The sequence below is a fragment of the Natator depressus genome, chromosome 19 (genome assembly GCF_965152275.1).
Source record: "Natator depressus isolate rNatDep1 chromosome 19, rNatDep2.hap1, whole genome shotgun sequence".
In the NCBI taxonomy this organism is placed as follows: Eukaryota; Metazoa; Chordata; order Testudines; family Cheloniidae; genus Natator; species Natator depressus.
In genome coordinates, this window is record NC_134252.1 from 11,747,323 (window position 1) to 11,768,634 (window position 21,312).

At 49.5% G+C, this 21,312-nt stretch overlaps 1 protein-coding gene across 1 annotated transcript; it reads right to left on the minus strand.

Annotated features, from left to right (window-relative positions):
• Nucleotides 1-1,258: 1,258 nt before the first annotated feature.
• On the minus strand, nt 1,259-20,705 carry CATSPER4 (cation channel sperm associated 4). The gene is given in 11 exon segments (XM_074934330.1): nt 1,259-3,188; nt 3,494-3,656; nt 4,942-5,156; nt 6,912-7,104; nt 8,012-8,145; nt 9,096-9,216; nt 11,539-11,636; nt 13,300-13,401; nt 18,106-18,249; nt 20,118-20,201; nt 20,574-20,705. Coding segments are annotated over 11 exon segments (1,503 nt in total). The 3' UTR covers nt 1,259-3,071.
• Between the last annotated feature and the right edge of the window lie 607 nt (nt 20,706-21,312).

The following is a 21,312-nucleotide window of genomic DNA, read 5'->3' on the forward strand; positions in this document are numbered from 1 at the left end:
GGGAATGGCTAAGTCATTATGCAAGGTAACCTATTTCCCTTGTTTTTTCCTACCCCCTTCCCCCTCCCCTCATTCCTCAGACGTTCTTGTTAAACCCTGGATTTGTGCTGGAAATGGCCCACCTTGATTATCATACACATTGTAAGGAGAGTGATCACTTTGGATGAGCTATTACCAGCAGGAGAGTGGGGTGGGGGGAGAAAACCTTTTGAAGTGATAAACACCCATTTTTTCATGGTCTGTGTGTATAAAAACATCCTCATTGCATTTTCCACTTTTATGCATCCGATGAAGTGAGCTGTAGCTCACAAAAACTTATGCTCAAATAAATTGGTTAGTCTCTAAGGTGCCACAAGTACTCCTTTTCTTTTTGCGAATACAGACTAACACGGCTGCTACTCTGAAACCGTTCACTGCTTTCCGTCATTTTCCTGCTTTTCTGTCCCTACTTCCCTTTCCTGAAATAAGCAAACAGAAAATAACAAACCGGTGGCCTCCTCCTGACTGTCCTTAGCCACCATACTGAAAGCCCTACTTAAAATCTTTACACCAGTGTATGAAGTGCAAATTTTGCTCAGTACAACAAGCTGTGTATTTCACCCTGCTCGCTGCGCCACTGTGATGGGATCCCTAGGGTGCAGCCTGGGACTGTAGGATCGCTGTTCCCCCTAAACTCTTTCCAGCCTGGGCTGTCTGTCACAATGCCTTGCTAGTGACCAGCAGCAAACCCCTCCAGGTGCTGTGATCACTCAGCACAACAGCATGTGGAGCCCAACACCCAGCTGGATTACATGAATGCTCCCAGAGCCACTCATGAATCACACAGGGAAAGGCACCAGAGCCAAATCCCCCCAGGTCCCAGCACTGTACCCTAGTAATATACCACCTTGCACTACTCAAGGCGAGCAATGCAGATCTATTAATTGGTTCACCACTTCATCAATGGAAAGTGGATATACACCAGTCTTTGCAAAACCTGAGAAGATTTGCCCCACACTTCATATAAACTGACTGGTAAAGATAAACAGTTAAACAAATTTATTGACTACAAAAGATAGATTTTAAGTGACTGTAACTGTTAGGAAAAAAGTCAGAGTTAGTTACCAAAAGAAAAGAAAATATAAGCATGCAGTCTAAACTCTGAACCCTATTAGACTGGGCAACATGTAGATTAAGCAGTTTTTCTCACCCCACTGGATACTGCAGTCCTTACTATACAGATTTGTCCCTCAAATCTGGGCCAGTCTCCTCTGTTGTAGTCCCAAGTCTTGTTCAGTGTCCTTGTTGCTTGCAGCATAGGTGGGTGAAGGAGAAAGGCCCAGCATGTGGCCACTGTGTTCTGTTTTATAGCCTCAGTCCCATGTGCTTGGGGAGCATTGCTGAGTCTCCAGGCAAGGCTGAGCAGTTCCCCTGGTGTGGCCTCATGTAGGTCGGTCATTGAATTGTAGCTCCCTTGGTGGACAATGGTTGTCGATGGGTTGTTTGTCACCCTGCCCGGGTGTTGGTTACTTCCCTTGCTGTTGCCTCTGGGGAGCTAATATCTGGCTGCTTACCCAAACTACAGCATGTTTTAGTGAAAACCATCCAACACAATTCTCTTAACTTCATATGCATTAATGATACACATATATGGATAGAGAAATTATTTTCAGCAGATCAAAGCCTTTATGCTGATACCTCACGTGGCCTGCTTTATACGAAGATCACAATTATATAAAAATGAGGAATATGGGGGTTACAGGATGCTCCCCCAAGGTACAGAATGTCACACATACACTGCAGTCACAGGCTAGACTCCTTTAGACTCAAAACACTGAACAAGGTGAAACGGGAACATAACGGCCACAGAAACACAGCTCAATGCTCTTTATTATGATCATTCATCCGAGACCAGCACAAGCATCACAGCTGATCGACACGAGCCATGCATTTCTTGACAAGTATTAGTCTCAAATATGCTGGCACCAGCTACTTTCCCCAGACACTGCTCATTTTAATGCATGGCTACATGAGTGCTAGAGTGCATCCAGTCCAGCGAACATAGGGGCAGACACAGCTGAAGCAGAGCAATCTCCTTCTGCGCCTGGAGTTTGCAGAGCACTGGGTGGGAAATGCAGATGTGAGACGGAGCACCTCCAGGCTTTGGAAAGTCAAACAATCCCATCCAGGAGACATGTCAGCACCTCACTGGGTTGTGTCATTCACCATCACGAGCAGCCAAGGCAGGGAACATGGTCCAGAACTTGATAGTGGGTATTAAAAGTGGAAAATAATTTCATCAGCCCTTTTCCACTCACTGCACAGGGCAGGGCCTGCGCAAACTAGCCCTGGACTTCCCTGTAGCTGCCTGTCGGTAGAGTCTCAAGGAGACATCAGACAGGACAACGGGATGAATACATCTTCTGCTCCACCACACATTTCCCAGATTTAGACATTGCGTCCGCTCCTGATGCTGCAAGAGAAGCCCCCTTTTACAGGCACAAGCATGAACACCCAATGCTTCATCCTGCATCCCTGCTCTTACCACCTGGAGGGCTCTGTACTCACCTATACAAAGGTACCCAAAGGTGAATTCCCCCGAGACTTACACAGACACATGCCCAGGTGCTCTGGGAAAGAGGGTGGGAGCCGATGCTCTGACCACAGGCACGGGCTCTGCAGCAACTCTTCTCTCCCTGATGTTCTTTGCTTTGTGCTTTGGAGGCACCAGACCATGAATACTCTGGACATGGTCTCCATCCAAGAGACACTCCAGGCCAGACCAAAGTCATCCAAATGGACTCAGCAAACCTGACAGACCTGGCATTAATCCAATCTCCTGCCACTCCTCCAGGTCTGGCTTTGTCCACCTAGAAGCTGGTATTTCATGATGCATGCTCCTTGGAGCGCTGACCCCTTGTCCACACTCGCTCCTCGGCATCCCAAAGACAGAAGCGTCTCCTCAGCAAAGCAAATAAATCCCCCCTTGTTACAAAGGAAGCATTTACGCCGCAGCTCCACTAACAGCTCCTCGGTTGCACGGTCCAGGGGGCGATTCCCACTCCCAGCTCCGTGGTCCCACTCCAGCACGGCTAAGGAGGGACTGACTGGCTGAGAAGAGAATGGCGCCGGGCTTTCAGGAAGGCCATCTTCACTGCCCCCCTGTGGTACCCTGATGCCGTGACATCCTCTGGGTCAATCATGTTCGCCTACCGAAGGGAAAAAGAACAAGGCTGATAAGCAAAGGCCAGTTCTACCCCAGCGCAGAAACCAGGCTGCTGCCTTTACCCCTGCAGTCCCTTGCCCTCCTCCAAGAGGTTTGGGATCTTATGCTAGCTGCACATTTCATGCAAAGGGGCCACGGTACTTTCAACTGCAGCTGAAATCAGACAGCGCGGAGGGCGCATAGCCCTGCACAGGGAGTGAAATTCACCCCGGGGCAGAGAGAGAGCACGAGGCGTAGGCACCACTGACCTCCACTGACACCATCTGAGGATCTGGCTCTACACTGTACCTTCTCCAGAGTCATCAGCGTGGACAGGATATCTCCAGACCTCCCAGCAGCCACCTCGTTGCAAAGCAGGCCATCGGAGATGTTGGTGTTCTGGATGTTTCTCAGCACCCTCTCCTCCTCCTGTTCTTTATTGAATGCAATGGACCTTACCTCCTTGACTATTCTGTGGGGACCAAGCCGGGTAAGTAAGCAGTGAGCTTCTGCCAGCAAGTACATTCACCCCCAGTTCTTCTGCAGCTCTGAGAAAATCCACTTCCAAGTCTCCACTGCACGGCTTCCACTCCCCAAATGGCCTAGTCTTCCACTCTCCCATCCTCAAGGCAGTAGGGAATGAGACCTTTAAATCACCACTTCAGATTCTCCTTCCCCAGGAAACTTCACCACCACATGCCCCAAGCTCTCTTTCCTGGACCCCATGACAGTAAGGTTCAACCATTAAAGCAGTATGGTCCTGCATCACAGCCCACTGACACTGCTGGGCGTCTTTCCACTGGGCTTTGGGTCAGGCCATCTCCTTCCAAACTTCACCTCCCAGGCTAGACGCTGACATACTGTCCCCTCCATGCTATTGAGATCAAGAACTGTCACCCAAGAAGTTCTGCTCCAGAGGCCCCAAGCCTAGAAGCTCCCCTCATCAAGTACTAGTCAGCCAGAAGACTAGATAGCTCAGGAGATAGCAGTGGGGCTCACCGCCTCTACCTTGCAGGTCTGCATCCGTCCTAGATTAGGAGTGACAGGGATGCCTGTAGGACATGACCTTGGTGGTCTCAACACAGGGTTAGTGGAGAAGTGTCCAAACGGAACAGCGATGAGCATGCTGTGGGCCCTGTTGGCGGTTTCAGTGAAGGAGCCTAGGACTTGATGGACCGTGGAGGCTGAATGCCCTAGAGGTGATCCCCAAGGTAAGGCTGAGGCATGATGATGGGGGGCAGCTTGAGGAAGCTGTGCCTGCTCTGTTACTATAGTCTTGCCCCGAGGGTACGACAGCCCGTACCCCAATGCTGATAGCCCGTTCTTACACAGACAGCGGAACCACGATCTTCTGCCACCACTGAGTACATCATCCTCCAATTCTCTAATGGTCCTAGGGCCAAGGCTCTGAGCTTTGCCCTTTACCCACCAACTCTCCTCCCTGGGTTTCAAAGTCATGCTCTTCCACCAGTACTCTCCTGCCACAGAACCCAAGACATGGCACTTTCAAAGATGTAATGTTAATACAGGAAGATCTGTCAACTGAGAGCCATAAGCCCCACGCAGCCACTCACACGATCATGGCACATGGCCACTCTCCCCCCACGGCACATAGGTCTCCCTCTCTGGAGTCTGGGTGGCTGCATCTGCCCTGTGTTGCTTTGATGAAGTGAAATATAACTAAGTTGACCCTGACCCTGCCCACCAGGGAGATCCCAAACCCGGCACAGGAGAGGGGCGTGCACGGAAGGACCTACGTGCTAAGCTCATCCCGGATCTCTTTGTATCGTTTCAGGTTCTCTTGGATCCCTTCCAAGATGAGACAGAAATCATCACAGGTAGCTTCAGTCAGGTTGCCCAGGTTGCCGTAGATCAGTGGCATCTGGCGATGTGTCATGGCGGTATCCTGCATCACTGCTTTCAAATGCACCAGGTTCAGCTCCGGAGATGAGTCGTCATCCCCAACATTGGACTGAAGGAATATAAGAACGGCCATACTGGGTCAGACCAAAGGTCCATCCAGCCCAGTATCCTGTCTTCCAACAGCGGCCAATGCCAGGTGCCCCAGAGGGAATGAACAGAACAGGGAATCACCAAGTGATCCATCCCCTGTCGCCCATGGAATTTTCCAATAGAAAATGCAGTTTCCACAAACATCAAAATTTTCCACAGGAAAATGTCAATTTTGCTGACATTTTTTTGATTTTGTCAGGAATGATCCAAGTTGGTTCAACCCCAATCAGAGTATTTCATTTTATGGAACTGACCCCAAATTTTTCTTTTCGAGCCAGTTGCAACACTAAACTGCACCTCCCTATTGTGGCGTATTCTCTCCAACGGACTGGGCTCTTTGAGGGACGATATTATGAACTCCCCTCTAAACCAGCTGTGTGGTGCTCCCCAGGAATCACATGGTGCATTGTAAGACATTTAGTTCAACCAGGGATCTGGCCAGTCGTGAAGAATGGGTGTATCAGGCTTCCGAAATATAAATCTCACGAAGCAATGCGTCACAATAGGGCACACAGCAGTTTAATGTCAAACTGGCTCGAAATAAAGGGTTTTGATTTAGTTCAAAGAACCAAAATGAGACATTTCTCTTTCAGACGGCTGAAGTGTTTAATTTTGATTGAAAATGTCAAACTGAAATGTTTCAGAATATTTCACCCTGATCAAAGTGTTGGGGTTTTGACATGTCCTCACAATTTGGGACTCAAGCAAATGTTGGCGTATTGGGATTTCCCCGGGACAGAAATTCTGGAACTTTGCTCAGCTCTGGTTGGTACCTTTCTTGACGAGCTCAGAGAAGGGACTGGGTCGCGCTCAACCACTGCCATGCTGTGCAGGCATAATGGCTCTTCCCTGGTGAAGTTAACCCGTGTGCAGGTTCCAGGCACCATAGGAATGTCCTGGAGGGTGTGTCCACGCTGCAACAAGAAGACTCGGGGGAGCAAGTCTCAGAGCCTGGGTCAACTGACTCGAGCTTGCGCTGCAGGGCTAAAACCAGCACTGTGGCTTTTCCCACCCGGGCTGGACCTCAGGCTCTGAAACCCAGTGCAGTGGGAGGGTTTCAAAGCTTGGGCTCAAACCCAAACCCAGTCACCTACACTGCTATGTTTAGCCCGATGGCACAAGCTCCGGGAGCCTGAGTCAGGTGACCCGGGCTCTGAGACTCGCTGCTGTCGGTTGCTTTTTCTTGTAGTGTAGACGTACCCTCAAGCCTCCAACACCGATTTTCAGTGGAGTGCCCAGACCTTGTGCTGGCTCTCAGCACAGGAATGCGATCCCCAATAGGAGACTGTAGTACAGCTGGTCAAAAAAGGGGCTCCCTGGTCAGACTACACCTCTCAAGATGCACCACAGGCTCCCCTTTTGGAGAGAAGAGGCAGTGCATCATGGGAGATGTAGTCTGGCTGGGGAGCCAACCCATAGAAGTGAATGGGAACATCCAGCAACTGAACTACAACTCCCATGAGGCACCATGGCAGCATTTCCAAATTTTGATTTTGGGGCATTTGTGTTTTGGTCTGTAGCTCACCCTAAAATACAGGATCTTTGAATTTTTTCAAGCTACAGTGCTTTGCTTTAATACTCTAGGGCCAGATCTTGAGGTTCTTCCTTCATCAATGTTCACGCAGTCCTTACTCAGGTATAACTCCTAGTGGGAGCAAAACGCGAGCAAAAGCCTCAGGATTCAACCATCACACTGGCTGCACCCGGCACTCACCTCCTGGTCCACATACTTGTCGGGGTAGAGGAGCTGGTCTCTTTTCTTCTTCTCCTCAGCGTAGGCGAGCATTGTCTGCTCGAGATTTGACGTCACCACGGCCACCAGTAGGTTGGTGCAGATAAAGGCCCCGCCCGTGATGAAGATGAAAAAGTAAAGGGCACCCCCTATTTTCAGGGCGATCCCCTCTTCCCTGATGGGGACAGAAGGAATTTCATTCATGGGGGTGAGCAGCAGGGATACTCTGCAAAACCTTCCTGTAAAGCCTTCAGAGACTTATGCAGAGGGGAGCCCCACCCATCCCCCCTCTGTTTCCCAAATCAGGAGAAGGGAAGCAGTCCTGCCAATTTTCCTCTAAGCCCCAACTAGGGGGAACCTCCCGCATTTCCCTCTCACCCCCCATGTGAAAGGAAAAGCAGGCCATCCAAGGTCCCACATGGGGGTCAGACTTCCCACTTCTGCTAGCGTGACCAGATGTCCTGATTTTATAGGGACAGTCCCAATTTTGGGGGCTTTTTTTATATAGGCACCTATTACCGCCCACCGCCGTCCCGATTTTTTACACTTGCTATCAGGTCACCCTAACTTCTGCCCAAACACCCCAGGCTTTGCCGCCTGCTCGGATCACAATTAAAGACCCTCTCAAATTGGCTTGAAATAATTAGGACAAAGGAAGGGGTTTGACCGCAGAGGCTTGCTTGTATCTACGTAACAATCCACCGCCACGGGTCACCAGCAGAGCTTGAACCCCAAATCTTTAGCACCAGTGGCTTCAGTTTCTACCACCTGAGCTAAAGGAGGGAAGTTGCTGGTGGTACTTGTAGCAGACTCTTATCCTCCGAGATGGAAGGAGCCCAAAGACCCACACTCACTCTCCTAGTATGGATTACATTACCGGCTTGTGGGTGTGTCCGTGTGCACGCATTAGCTATCTCTGGGTGTGTCTGTGCATTGCAGAGACGAGGAAAGCATTGTGCTGTTTGCTTGTGCGTGTGTGTCAGTGGGGGTGCACTCCTCTGGCAAGAGTATGCTGTGGGGGGGGGGCTTGTTTCCCTATGGAGGATGTGGGGGTGCATCTGAAACCTAACGTGTTCACTCACACAAAGGTCTCGTATATGTTCATCCATCCGTCCTGCGTGAGGCAGGTGAAGAGCGAATACAAAGCCGCCCCTAGATTTCCAAAGTGCATCGGGACCAGATTTCCAAAGAGAGTCACTCCAAACACTGAGAAGACCTGCAGAGAGACAGCGCTGGCCGGAAGCTCTGGCCAGCTCCAGCCCGAGACCCATGGTCAGCCTCAGACAGCTAAAATGAGCAGCCACCTCCCACAAATCTACCGTAAAACAAACCCCTCACAGACTAGGGCTCGGAGGCAGGTGGGCGTTTCCGGAACTAGGTTTCTCTCTCTCTCTCCTTGAACTCTGTGCTTGTTCTAGGCTGATCCACACCCTTTCACCATCCAGCTGCTACCTTAATCTACCCCTGGTAGAGTCCACAGGCAGCTCAAAGATCCCTAACCAGATCTCCTCACAGGCGCCGACTCTGGGGGAGCTCCAGGGCTGGAGCACCCATGGAAAAAAATTAGTGGGTGCTTAGCACCCACCGGCAGCCAGCTCCCCCTTCCCCACTCCCCTCCAGTGCCTCCCGCCCGCCACCCACCAATCAACTCCTCCCCCTCCCTCCTGGTACCTCCCGTCTGCCGCGATCAGCTGTTCTGGGGCATGCAGGAGGTGCTGGGAGGCAAGGGTGGGAGCAGGAACGGGATGGAAGTGAGTGGGAAGAGGCAGGGCGGGGGGCTTGGGAGAAGGGGTGGAGCAGGGGTGGGGCCTGGGGCGGGGCCGGGGGCGGAGCTGGGGTTGAGCACCCCTGGGGCAAGGAGGAAGGCGGCGCCTGTGGATCTCCCGTTTACTGCACCAGGTTAAGATGAAGGCTCTTTGATGCCATTCACAAACAGGCCAGCTCCCACCGCTGTTTGTGGACCCCCGGCACAGCACTGTGTGGAGTTTCCACGGGCGTTGCCTTCCAACCAGAAGGCCCACGGTGGAGGGGAAGGGGAACAGGAGGAAGTGGAATGAAAGGAGAAGAGGAAAGACATAGAGGAGAAGAAGGGAAGTGGAAAGGGAAGGAAGGAGGGAGAACTCCAGTTTTATACTGGGCCCCACCCAAAGGGCTTGACTAGCTCACCAGCATGATGGCAAAGAGCAGGACCAAGATGTTGGTCATGTCTGGGATGGACTGTAGGATCACCCGGATGATCCTGGCCAGCCCCTTGACCAGCGTGCAGACATGCATCAGCCTCATCACCCTGAGAGGAGACAGAGGAGTCGTGAGCAGCGTGTGCTGGGAGGAAGATGATGCCAGGTCCACGTGACTTAGAAGAAAAACCATTGGAAGAATCTTTCGGGGCTTCCAGACTCCAAGCAGCTCCTCCCACGGCTCAGGCCAGCAAGGACAGCATAGCTCAACACAGGAACGAGAGCAGAAATCTGCTAGCCAGGATTTTCTGGGTTCCACACCCAGCTCTGCCACTATGGCCCAGTCAACACGCAAAAGTTAAGTCGACCTGCTACGGCACTCTGGGGTGTGAAAAATCCACACCCCCGAGCAACGCAGTTAAGCCGACCTAACCCCTGGTGTCGACAGCGCTAGGTCGATGGAAGAATTCTTCCCTTGACCTAGCGACTGCCTCAGGCAGGGGGATTTATTACAGTGACAGTAATTAATCCTCTGGTTGCGGTAACGAGTGGCTGTGCTGAAGCATCGCAGCTGTGCTGTTGCAGCGTTTCAAGCGTAACCTCACCCAAATTTACTGTGGGAGCAGGGACACGTCAATGAGGCCGACATTCCCACGAGTGGACTCCAAGTTTGCTGTAGACACCGGGACTCGCAGTGCAGTGCTGGGGTTGCTCTGCCCGGGATCATTTTCTTTCTTAGAGACCCACTTCGGTCTGGAGGGAGCACAGGCTCCAACACTGGGACTCAGTCAGAGCTGGGCAGGAAACGTTGTTCCCTCTCAAGAGTCCCAAACTTTGTCCCATCTCAGATCGGGATGAAACATTGAAAATTCACCAATATTTGCTAAATGAAGCAATATTTTTTCCCCACGTTGGGTCAATCGAAACCTTTTTTTCCCCACAGTGGGTCAACTGAAACCGTTTTTTCCCAATCATTCTGAAATATTTTGGTTTTGATTCCAACCTTTTTTTCACCTCCTCTCTTTTGAAACTTTTTTTCGGTCTCATTAGCTTAAATTCTGAAATGAAATGCTGTTCTGAACCAGAAAACTGGGCGTTTTCTTTCCGAAAGCGTTGAAACGAAACATTTTGATGGTTCTAAAACATTTCCTGAACATTTTTATCGAGTCGGGAGATTCGCCAGACCCAACCCTGCTTTGCAAACAGTTTCTGTCTTGACAAATTGGCATTTTTTCAATTTTTCAAAAACAATTTGTCGAACAAGTCCCAACCAGCAATACCCTCAGGAGCTCTCAGTTCTGCCACTGACTGGCGGTGCAACTCTGGGCAAGTCACTGCCTCACTGCATGCCACAGTTTCCCCTCCCACCTTTTGTCTGACTTATCGAGACTGTAAGCTCTTTGGGGTAGGGACTGTCTCTTACTAGAGTATGTCTTCACTGCAGTCAGAGGTGTGACTGCAGCATAGTAGATATACCTGAGCTAGCTTTGATTTGGCTAGCTTCAGTAACAATATCAGTGGATTGGCAACAGCATAGGTGATAGCATGGGCTAGTCATTTGACTACATCTCCAGGGTCCTGAGTGGCATCGTACAACCCATGCTGCGGCAGCATCGCTGCTGTTTTTATTGGAGGTAGCCAGATCAAAGCTAGGTGGGGCATGTTAGCCAATGTATGTATGTTAGGCGTAGTATACACCAGGCTTATAAATATTATGTGCACGGAATGAATATAAGTGTTGGGAAGTTATGTTAAGTATTCTGCTCTTCCCACAATTCTGTTCACCGACGTCAAGTATCTCACAGCACTTTGCAAAGCTAAAGTGTGCTTTGGCATTAGAAAATAGGGAACCTGTCAAAGGCAAAATACACGAGTGTTCTGCCTGGTTCGAGCTGGGGAGGTACTTTCACGGAGCAGTACCTGGAATGCCAGTATCCAAAACGAAGAGAAGGAAAGTTCAGAACAGCAAGTTAAGGAACAGGGTGGGTTGGATTTGAGTGATGCGTGAAAAGTTTTGTAACTTGGAAAATCATCCTTTAAATGCTATTAGCTGAAATGCAAATCTTGGAAGCACGCCGGCTGTGTAAGGTGGACATGCTGCAAGAATTTGCTTTCCGGAAGGAGGGCATCTGTGTCTCCTTTCCATATTGTACTGTTTTTCCTGGGACAATAAATTTGGCTATGTTTGGTTATTTGGACTCTTGAACATTTTTAAGAACAAAACATGTCTGTAGTCAAACAACTGGGTCCACCTTTGAGCCAATAGGTACGTCCACACATGCTGCAGCTATACCGCTAACTGCAGGGTAGACACACCCTAGGAATATGTGGACTTCGCAGAATGGGGCCTGATCTGTGTTTTACCAAGATCTTGTCAACAAACAAATAATAACAGCCTGACAAGCTTTAAGACAAAGTAGCCCTTTCCCTACCTGAGGACCCAGAAAATCTTTTGGTTGTTCAGCACAGAGATGAAAGGCCCCACACAGAGATATGCCACGATAAAAAAATTGATGACGTTCCAGCCATCCTGCGGGAAGAGAAAACCCCACCCTGAGAAGCAGAGGACAAGCTTTCACAGCAGGGCTGGTCAGCACAGGCCCTAGGAGCAATGACATTGTAAGCTTCTGGGGCAGGGACTGTATTTTTGCACAGCACTTCGCAAAACGGGGCCCTGATCCCAGATTGGGGCCTCTAGGAGCTACCATAATACATATAATACATGGTAATAATGAAAGAACAGAGGGAGGGGGTGCATCTCGGCTTGAAACCTGCCAATAAGAAGGGCCAGATCCTCAGTGGGTGTGAATCCGCATCACTCTGTTGAAATCAATGGGACAATTCTGTCTTATACCAGATGAGGATCTGACCCATAAAAACATCTCTAAAATCTGATTTTACCACTCACCGCCAGATCAAGAATGTGAAGGATTTTACATTCTATTCCCAGCTCAGTCGTGGTCTTACTATGTGATGCTGGACAAGACACTCTCGCTGGGCCTCAGTTTCCCCAGTTGTTAAATGAGGTTAGTGCTACTTACCCACCTTTCAGTGTTCTGAGGTCTGATGGATGAAAAATATGCAGAGCCTGATTCTCTGCTGTCCTACACCTGATGGAGTCCTTTACATCAGTGCAAAGCGGACGTGCGACACCACTGACTCCGAGTGGTAGTGCTGCCACACCCACTTTGCACTAAACAAACAACTACACAAGGTGCTGGACGATGGAGAATTGGGCCCTAGGTAAGTAAGTGTCTAGCTCTGAAACCTGGACTGGTTTTGAAACCTGCCACTTGGTAAGGCAACTCCCATCTTTTCATGTGCTGTGTATTTATACCTGACTACTTTTTTTCACCCCATGCATCTGATGAAGTGGGTTACAGCCCACGAAAGCTTATGCCCAAATAAATTTGTTAGTCTCTAAGGTGCCACAAGGACTCCTCATTGTTTTTGGACTGTTTTTGTTTCTTTTAAAGACAATTCTATTCCAGAAGGCCCTTGGCACGGCCCATAGACATTATTCACAGTTCCACACAGATATGAATAGCCTGTCAAGTGTGCTTTTAGTCATTTCACTGAAAAATCAATGGTAACATTCCCACTGACTTTAAGAGAAGGAGCAGGCCCTTAATCTGAATTAGTTTTACTTCAAAGCATCTCAAACATATGCTCTCTATTATAAGCAAGTAATAATCTTGCATATACTTAGTGCTTATATTGTTCCTTTCATCCCAAAGCATAATTAAGCCCCTTTGTTGTAGGTAAGGATTATTAGACCCAGACAGGGCAACTGAGTCACAGAGAGGCAAAGTAACTTGTCCAAGGTCCGAGTGATTTGATAACCAAGAGTTGAACCCAGGAGTCCTCATTCCCAATTGGCTGCTTTAACCTCTGGACAGCATGTCCCCTGCTTTCGATACTTTGATTGATAGACCTGATCCAATCAAATATAGGGCGATGATTATTCTTGGCCTCTAACAATGATCATGTTGCAGAACGGTAAGACCTGTGCAAAGCCTGGCAGGGCAGGTAGGATAAGTGATACAATTCGAGGCACAACATTGTAGGCTTTGGAGAGGGGCAAGGAAGAGTTGCAATGGGACCCTGATAATGGGAATAGGGCGATAGAATAACAGGAATGTGGCTAATGGCCCAGGAAATACTGGATCTAAACAGCTGTGCTCAGCACTCACCTTCCAGTACATCTGGAATCCATAGTACCAGTTGAGAAGCACTTCACAGGTAAGGACAGTCAGGACAATGTTATCTATAGCAGAGAACAACCCATAGTATTTCTACAATAGAAAACAGAAGAAAAAACAAACTCAACCATGTCCCCAGGGGACTCTGCTTGTGTCTTGCTCACCCTATGTCACTGTTCAACTGTGGTCAAAACCAAAATCAGTCCTAGCTCAGAGTGAGGGGACAGTTTCAGTTCAGCAAAGCCCTTAGGGATGGGCTTGAATTCAATGGGATTTATGCAAATGCTTAAAGGTCAGCACACACGTAAGTGCTTTGTTGAATAGGGAGGAGATTACTTAGGTGCTTAAGTGGCTGGCTGACTCGGGGCTAGGAGGAGGGACGTGGACAGAGGGCTGGGGATGATGGACAGAAGGAGAAAATGTATAATGGAGAGACAAAGAAAAGTGCTGCAAAGACTGAAGAAAAGGTAATAGTAAAAGGAGGGCAAGAAAAAATATGGGTGAGGAAAAACCTTTGGGGATAGAAAAGACAATTTTTAAAAAGAAAAGAAATCACAGAACGAGTAAGAGGGTCAAAACAATTTTTTTTTTCTGTGAAAAACTGATTTTTTTTGGCAGAAATTCAAATGCCGAAATATTTTGGCTGAAAACTAAAATATTTGTGTCTGGAAATACTGCTGTGTTGCCTCATGGGAGTTGTAATTTCCGTGTCTCATGCTCCCATTTCTCCTCCAGGAGACACGTTCCCTGGTCAGACTACAATTCCCATGATGCACCTCAGTCTCCTCTCTTGGGGAGAGGAAGCAGTGCATCATGGGAGTGCCTGGCCATGATCCATCATGAGAGATGTAGTCCAGCCAGAGAGAGCTTGGCCTATAGAGGAGAATGTGGATATGAGGCAACTGAATACTCAAGGAGCGGACTGAGGAGATATCTGAACCATTAGCAATTCATGGCAGTCGGGTGAGATTCCAGAGGACTGGAAAAGGGCAAAGATAGTGCCCATCTATAAAAAGGGAAATAAGGACAACCTGGGGAATTACAGACCAGTCAGCTCAATTTCAGTAACCAGAAAGATAATGGAGCAAATAATTAAGCAATCAATTTGCAGACACCTAGAAGATAATAAGGTGACAAGTAACAATCAGCATGGATTTGTCTAGAACAAATCATGACAAACCAACCTAATAGCTTTCTTTGACAGGTAACAAGCCTTGTGGATAGGAGGGAAGAGGTAGATGTCATATATCTTGACTTTAGTAAAGCTTTTGATGCCATCTCGGATGACCTTCTCATAAACAAACTAGGGAAACAGAACCTAAATGGAACTATTATAACGTGGGTGTATAACTGGTTGGAAAACTGTTCCCACAGAGTAGTTATCAGCATTTCACAGTCAAGCTGGAAGCTGGGTCCGGTTCTGTTCAATATCTTCATCAATGATTTAGATAATGGCATAGAGAGGAAACTTATAACGTTTTTGAACGATACCAAGCTGGGAGGCGTTGCAAGTACTTTGGAGGATAGGATTAAAATTCAAAATGATCTGGACAAACTGGAGAAATGGTCTGAAGTAAATAGGATGAAATTAAATAAGGAGAAATGCAAAGTACTCCATTTAGGAAGAAACAATCTGGAATGCATTAGCAGGAGTGTTGTAAGCAAGACGCAAGAAGTAATTCTTTCGCTCTACTCTGTGCTGATAAGATTTCAGCTTGGAATGTTGTGTCCAGTTCTGGGTGCCACATTTCAGGAAAGATGTGGACAAACTGGAGAAAGTCCGGAGAAGAGCAACAAAAATTATTAAAGGTCTAGAAAACATGACCTCTGAGGGAAGATTGAAAAAATTGTGTTTGTTTAATCTGGAAAAGAGAAGGCTGAGGGTTAGGTTGGGCATTAGGAAAAACTTCCTAACTGTCAGGGTGGTTAAACATTAGAAGAAATTGCCTAGGGAGGTTGTGGAATCTCCATCATTGGAGATTATTAAGCGCAGGTTAGACAAACACTTGTCAGGATGATCTAGATAATACTTAATCCTGCCTTGAATGCAGGGGACTGGACTAGATGACCTCTCATGGTCCCTTCCAGTCCTATGATTCTATGAACTACAACTCTCATTAGGCACTGCTGCAGTATTTCCAAACTGAATTCAATTTTCATCCCCAAAATGGTTTTCAGGTGTTCAGTTTTTTTGAGAAAAAAATGAATTTTTTGGCAGAAAATAGACACTTTTTGCAAAATAATTGATTAGTCAAAAACCCTATTTTCCGTTGAAAAACATTTGCAGTGGAAATTTTCAACTAGCTCTAGTTCTGTCCTGTTCTCTGCGGGTTTCTAAGCTGCCCCTCGCTGTGAGTGCCTTCCAGCAGGGCAGTCAGCGACGTGACTGGCATCTGGGAATTGAAAGAGGAAGATAGGAAGAAAAGAATAAATAGCAGGTGATAAGAACATAAGAATGGCCATACTGGGTCAGATCAAAGGTCCATCTAGCCCAGTATCCTGTCTTCTGGCAGTGACCAATGCCAGGTGCCCCAGAGGGAATGAACAGAACAGGGAATCATCAAGTGATCCATCCCCTGTCGCCCATTCCCAGCTTCTGGCAAACAGAGGCTAGGGACACCATCCCTGCCCAGCCTGGCTAATGGCCATTGATGGACCTATCCTCCATGAATTTATCTAGTTCTTTTTTTAACCCTGTTATAGTCTTGGCCTTCACAATATCCTCTGGCAAGGAGTTCCACGGGTTGACTGTGCGTTGTGTGAAGAAATACTTCCTTTTGTTTGTTTTAAACCTGCTGCCTATTAATTTCATTTGGTGACCCCTAGTTCTTGTGTAATGAGAAGGAATACTTAACACTTCCGTATTTACTTTCTCCACACCAGTCATGGTTTTATAGACCTCTATCATATCCCCCCTTAGTCATCTCTTTTCCAAGCTGAAAAGTCCCAGTCTTATTAATCTCTCCTCATACAGAAGCCATTCCATACCCCTTATAATTTTTGTTGCACTTTTCTGAACGTTTTCCAATTCCAATATATCTTTTTTGAGATGAGGCAACCACATCTACATGCAGTATTGAAGATGCGGGTGCACCATGGATTTATATAGAGGCAATATGATAATTTCTGTCTTATTATCTATCCCTTTCTTAATGATTCTCAATATTCTGTTTGCTTTTTTGACTGTCATTGCACATTGAGTGGATGTTTTCAGAGAACTATCCACAATCATAGGCGCCAACTTCTAATGGCACCGGTGGGTGCTCGACCCTCCCTGCCCCTGCCCCAACTCCATCCGTGCCCTGCCCCCATTCCAACCCCTTCCCCAAAGTCCCCACCCCAACTCTGCCCCCTCCCTGCCCCTATTTGACTCCTTCCCCAAATCCCCGCCCCAGCCCCGCCTCTTCCCCACCTCCTCCTCTGAGTGCGCCACGTTCCCTCTCCTCCCCCCTCCCTCCCCGAGCTTGCTACAGCTGTTTGGCGGCGGCAAGCGCTGGGAGGGAGGGGGGAGGAGCGGGGACGTGGCGCGCTCAGGGGAGGAGGCGGAGGAGGTCAGGTGGGGCAGGGGGGCAGGGAGCTTAGCTGCCGGTGGGTGCAGAGCACCCACTAATTTTTCCCCGTGGGTGCTCCAGCCCTGGAGCACCCACAGAGTCAGCGCCTATGTCCACAATGACTCGGAGATCTTCTAGCTAATTAGATAGGAGAGGGTGATGTGGAACAAACTTTAGAACGACAAAACTGTGGCTGAATATTAGGGGGCGGAAAAACGTTGACAGTGAAATCTACTCAGAGGTGGAATCAACTGCTGGGGGATTATAAACAGCCTGGGGCAGAGACCATCTTTCCTTCTTTGTCTGTACAGCATCTAGCACAAAGGGGCCCTGACCCTGGACTGGGGGTTCCTCGGTGTTGCCTCAATACAAATACATTTTCATAAACGAATTAAACGATCTACTTGCAGATGCTCAGAAAATTCATCTAGTCCTCAAAGAGGGAGTGGGGAGAACACGCAGCCTTCTCCCTCCATCGCAGAGGCCTTGCTTGAAGTGCAAAACCCACTCAGCCTTAACTCGGGGACAGCGACCAGTGCTTCCAGACTAATGAACGAATGGGAGCCGTATTGCTCAGGAATTTGGAAAGCAACAAGCACAATGCGTGAGAAAATGACAATGAGGAAATAATCCTGCACTAGCTGGGGAATGAACTCATGGGGCCCAGATCCTCCAGTGCCACCCAGCTGGCATGGGTAAATCACACCACTGTAGGGAGATCCACTTGTGGAATAGAGCCAGCGTGGCAGCTTCTACACTCACCCGCTCCAGGCTGCCAGGGGAAAGAGGACAGAGCCAGGCCTTCTTTTCCCCAGTGGTCCCCAGCCGTTGTATTGGGTTGTTAACTGCTGACTTCATCTTAAGTAGCCTGAAGCTGAGACACTGACTTTGCACCCAGCTATCCCAGGATTAAGGGACCTTTGATCTGCTTTTGCCCTCTCGCCCCTTTCTGAGCAAGGATTGGCCCACTGTGTCTTTTCTCTCTCTGATTAGCATGGCCCTAAGGTCTTTAGCAAAGCACTAAATATAACCAGCATGGGAAGAAGAATAGGAGAAAAGGAAAAGGGGAGAGGAAGCATGGAAATGAAAATAGCTCTTTCGGGCAGCAGCTCTCACGATGCGTATAGACAGCACCTAGCGCAACGGGGTCCCGGTCTCAGTCCTGAGGAGGCCGAGTCTGAGCTTGTGCTTTACCTTTGCTCAGAGTTTGCTGCGTGCTGGACTGATTCAGACATCGCAAACGTACCTCTTCGACCCCCGCCTCCGTCCTGCTAGCGATGATGAGCGCGTTGCTGATGATGAGTGCAGCGAGCATGATTTTAAAGGCGGGATGATTAAGAAACCTGCCCATGCACACCTTTGAGACAAACTCCTCCACATCCCAGTTATCCTAGGGGGGAAGCAGAGAGCTGCGTCACCACCGGGGTGGAAGTGGGCCGAGCCAGCCGTCTGCAGGAAGAAATTTCAGCCCCAGTTGTGGGCTCCTCTTCTTTCCTGTTGTGTTGCAGGAGGGGAGCAAAGGGGTGTGTGGAGGAGGGAAATTCCATTTCACGAAGGGTTTCAAAGAGCAACGGAACCTGAAAACTTCAAAATTCTCCAAAAAGGAAAAATCCACATGAAAAGAAAAATCCTTTTGGGTCGATCAAAACATTGTTGTGACCCAGTCATTTCAATTTCAACCTTTTTAAAAATGTTGTCTTGCAGAACTCTCCTTGTCAGAAACCAAGACATGGATGGGCAAGGCCTATGGTTGGAGCAGTGGGAGACGGGCCTACTGGTTGGTGCGTTGGCGGTTGGTCTGGGAACCAGAGCCAGAGGTCAGAACCAGAGCCAGGAGTCAAGAGTGGGGTCAGAACAAGGCAAGTGTAAGGCCGGGAGATGGATTGGCACAAGGGCAGGACTGGGAACGAGGCTGGAGCTGGTGCCAGAGCAGGCTGAGGTCTGCGGAGTCCGTCACCACTGTCAGGCAGGGGACGGTTCCTTGCCACGCAGTGACATTGGCCAGACTGGGCAGCTCGTTCTCCTGTGGGGCTTATATACCTCCCCTGAGAGTCACCTGACCAACTCCTGGCTTGCGGATTGGCTGGAGCCTCGCACAGGAGTGACTCATCACCACATGTGGCTCAATGAGGCCGCTAGTTCAGGGACGACTCCTCACCACGTTATATGAATACGATACAAAAACCAAAATATTCTAAACAAAAATTCGTTTCCAAACAACAAATTGAAACACTTTGTTCAGAAAAGGTCAGAACCTCCTCTGCCCTGCCCTACCTGCCCCAGTTTTCTTCCCCAGTCTGAAACTCCAGCGAAACTGCCCCAGCGTGGACAGACCTGCATGTGCCGATGGAATATGGTTTGCTAAGTTTCTCCCACCAGCTCAAGCAGTCAGCCCACTGCAGTATCACCCCGGGCTAACACACTGTGGCTCTTCTCTGCCCTCAAGTCGCTGGACCACATACAGGTTTGTGAGGCTGCTAAAGAGTGTCATTCAACGGAGCTGCCTCTGTTTGCTCAGGCACTAGGGGCTGCGAGCCAGAGGTTGTGGGTTCAATCCCCGCAGACAGCGTCTCATCCTGGGGCCTCATGTCACAGCAGGAAGGCAATGGCCCGGTTCCCCAAAGAGCTCAGTATGTTGGGAGCTGAGCTCCTTTGAAAACCCGGCTCCAGCTGTGGGCACATGAAGATGTAGCCCCGCATGGTGAGTGAGCCCCCTTTGCCAGTACCAATACAGGATGCTCAGCTAAAGAGAAAAGGATCTGGATAAAGACCCGGATATACCCACTGACAGTGTCTTCCACTGCAAACAGGCTCCTTGGCACATCCCAGCTCCTGTAAACTATGAACATGCTCAACTTGCCGCCAACATAAAGCACTGAAACGGGAGGCAGTTTGGTGTAGTGGTTAGAGCAGGGCCCGGAGGCTGGGAATCCTGGGTTCCATTCCCATCTCTGCAACCGATATGCCAAGTGACCTCGGCCAAGTCACTTTCCCCCCTCTGGACCTCAGTTTCCCCATCTGTAAAATGGGGGTGTCCCACCTCTATTGGGGGATGGAGCTCTGCAGGCAAAAGGGGCTAGAGGCACAGATGGTTAATCATCAACGTGAGCTGTCAGAGCCATTTAACATGGGGAGCAGCGAGAGTAGGACATCTCCCAGTCCTGCTCTCCTGCATGCCTGTGGGCCCAATCCAGTGCAGTGGGCTTTGGATCCAGCCCCGAGAGGTACAGTCCCGCAGGGGAAGGGGGCAGCGCATACCTGGACGCATATGATGTCTCTGCAGTTGATCTTCAGCTCTACTTCCTTGGCTTCCTTCTCCTGGTGCATGGTATGATGCCTCCACTGGTAGGAGACATGCGGTCACACACACCCTTCCTTCACCCCCACCCCATCTTTGGGCCCCAGTCATCCTTCACACCCACAAGCCCATCCTAGCTTGCCCTCCCCCAGGGGTTACACATCCACCCCATCATGAGCTTCCCATGCACTGGGGGACAGGCCAGAGGGGGGCAGCGAGGCAGGGTCCAGCGTGGGCTTCCAGCTGTGCACATCTGTAATGTGCAGGAAGAAGACACATCTGGAGGAGCAGGGTCTCTGTGGTTCCAGGCACAAGAGGGATGGCATGGGGGGTGTGGGCAGAGTGCTGGTCCTCAAGGGGACGGGCTGCAAACCCCTCTGTCCCCCAGGCTGAGGGCACCAGCCCCTTTCTCTCACCAGGCGGGACCCCAGATAAGCAGCCATCTCAGCTCCAGCATGGCGCCTCGGAGCTGCACCTCCTTGCCTGATGTCAGCCACCGGCATTATGACATCACGGTTCTAACCCAATGGATGCCTCCTGCCAAGCATGTCATCACCGGCCCGCTCTCTCTGCGGTCACTGCTCCCTCCCGTCACGGCAGGGGAGGGATGAGCAAACCGCTGGAGCTGGCTGCTGGGGACGGAGAGAAAAAGAGAGAAGGAAGGAAGAGCCAAAAAAAAGAGCCAGAAACCAGGAGCAGGTCTAGAGAAGGGGGGAGCTGGGCAGGGGGAGTCGGAATCTGGTCTCATCCCCCCCTTTTAAACCGAAGTAACTTCAGTGACCCAGTGGAGTCACTCCTGATTGACCCCACAGTAAGGGAGAGAAGAATTAGGGTCTTTGGAGGTAGAGTGACCGTCCGTCCCGTTTTTAAAGGGACAGTCCCATTTTTGGGGACTTTTCCTTCTATAGGCGCCTATTACCCCCCACCCCCTGTCCCGTTTTTTCCACAGTTGCCATCTGGTCACCCTACTTGGAGGCCGCAGACTCTAGCCTGCTCTCTGCATTTTAGGCCTGCACATCACACGGATGGACCGGTATAACTTTGTCGGTTAGGGGATGGGACTTTTACTGATCTAGTTAGAGCAGGAACTAGCAGGGCCTAGTGCGGACTTTCCACTGGTATAAAGATGCCTTAGGACAGTACAGCTTAGCCCCC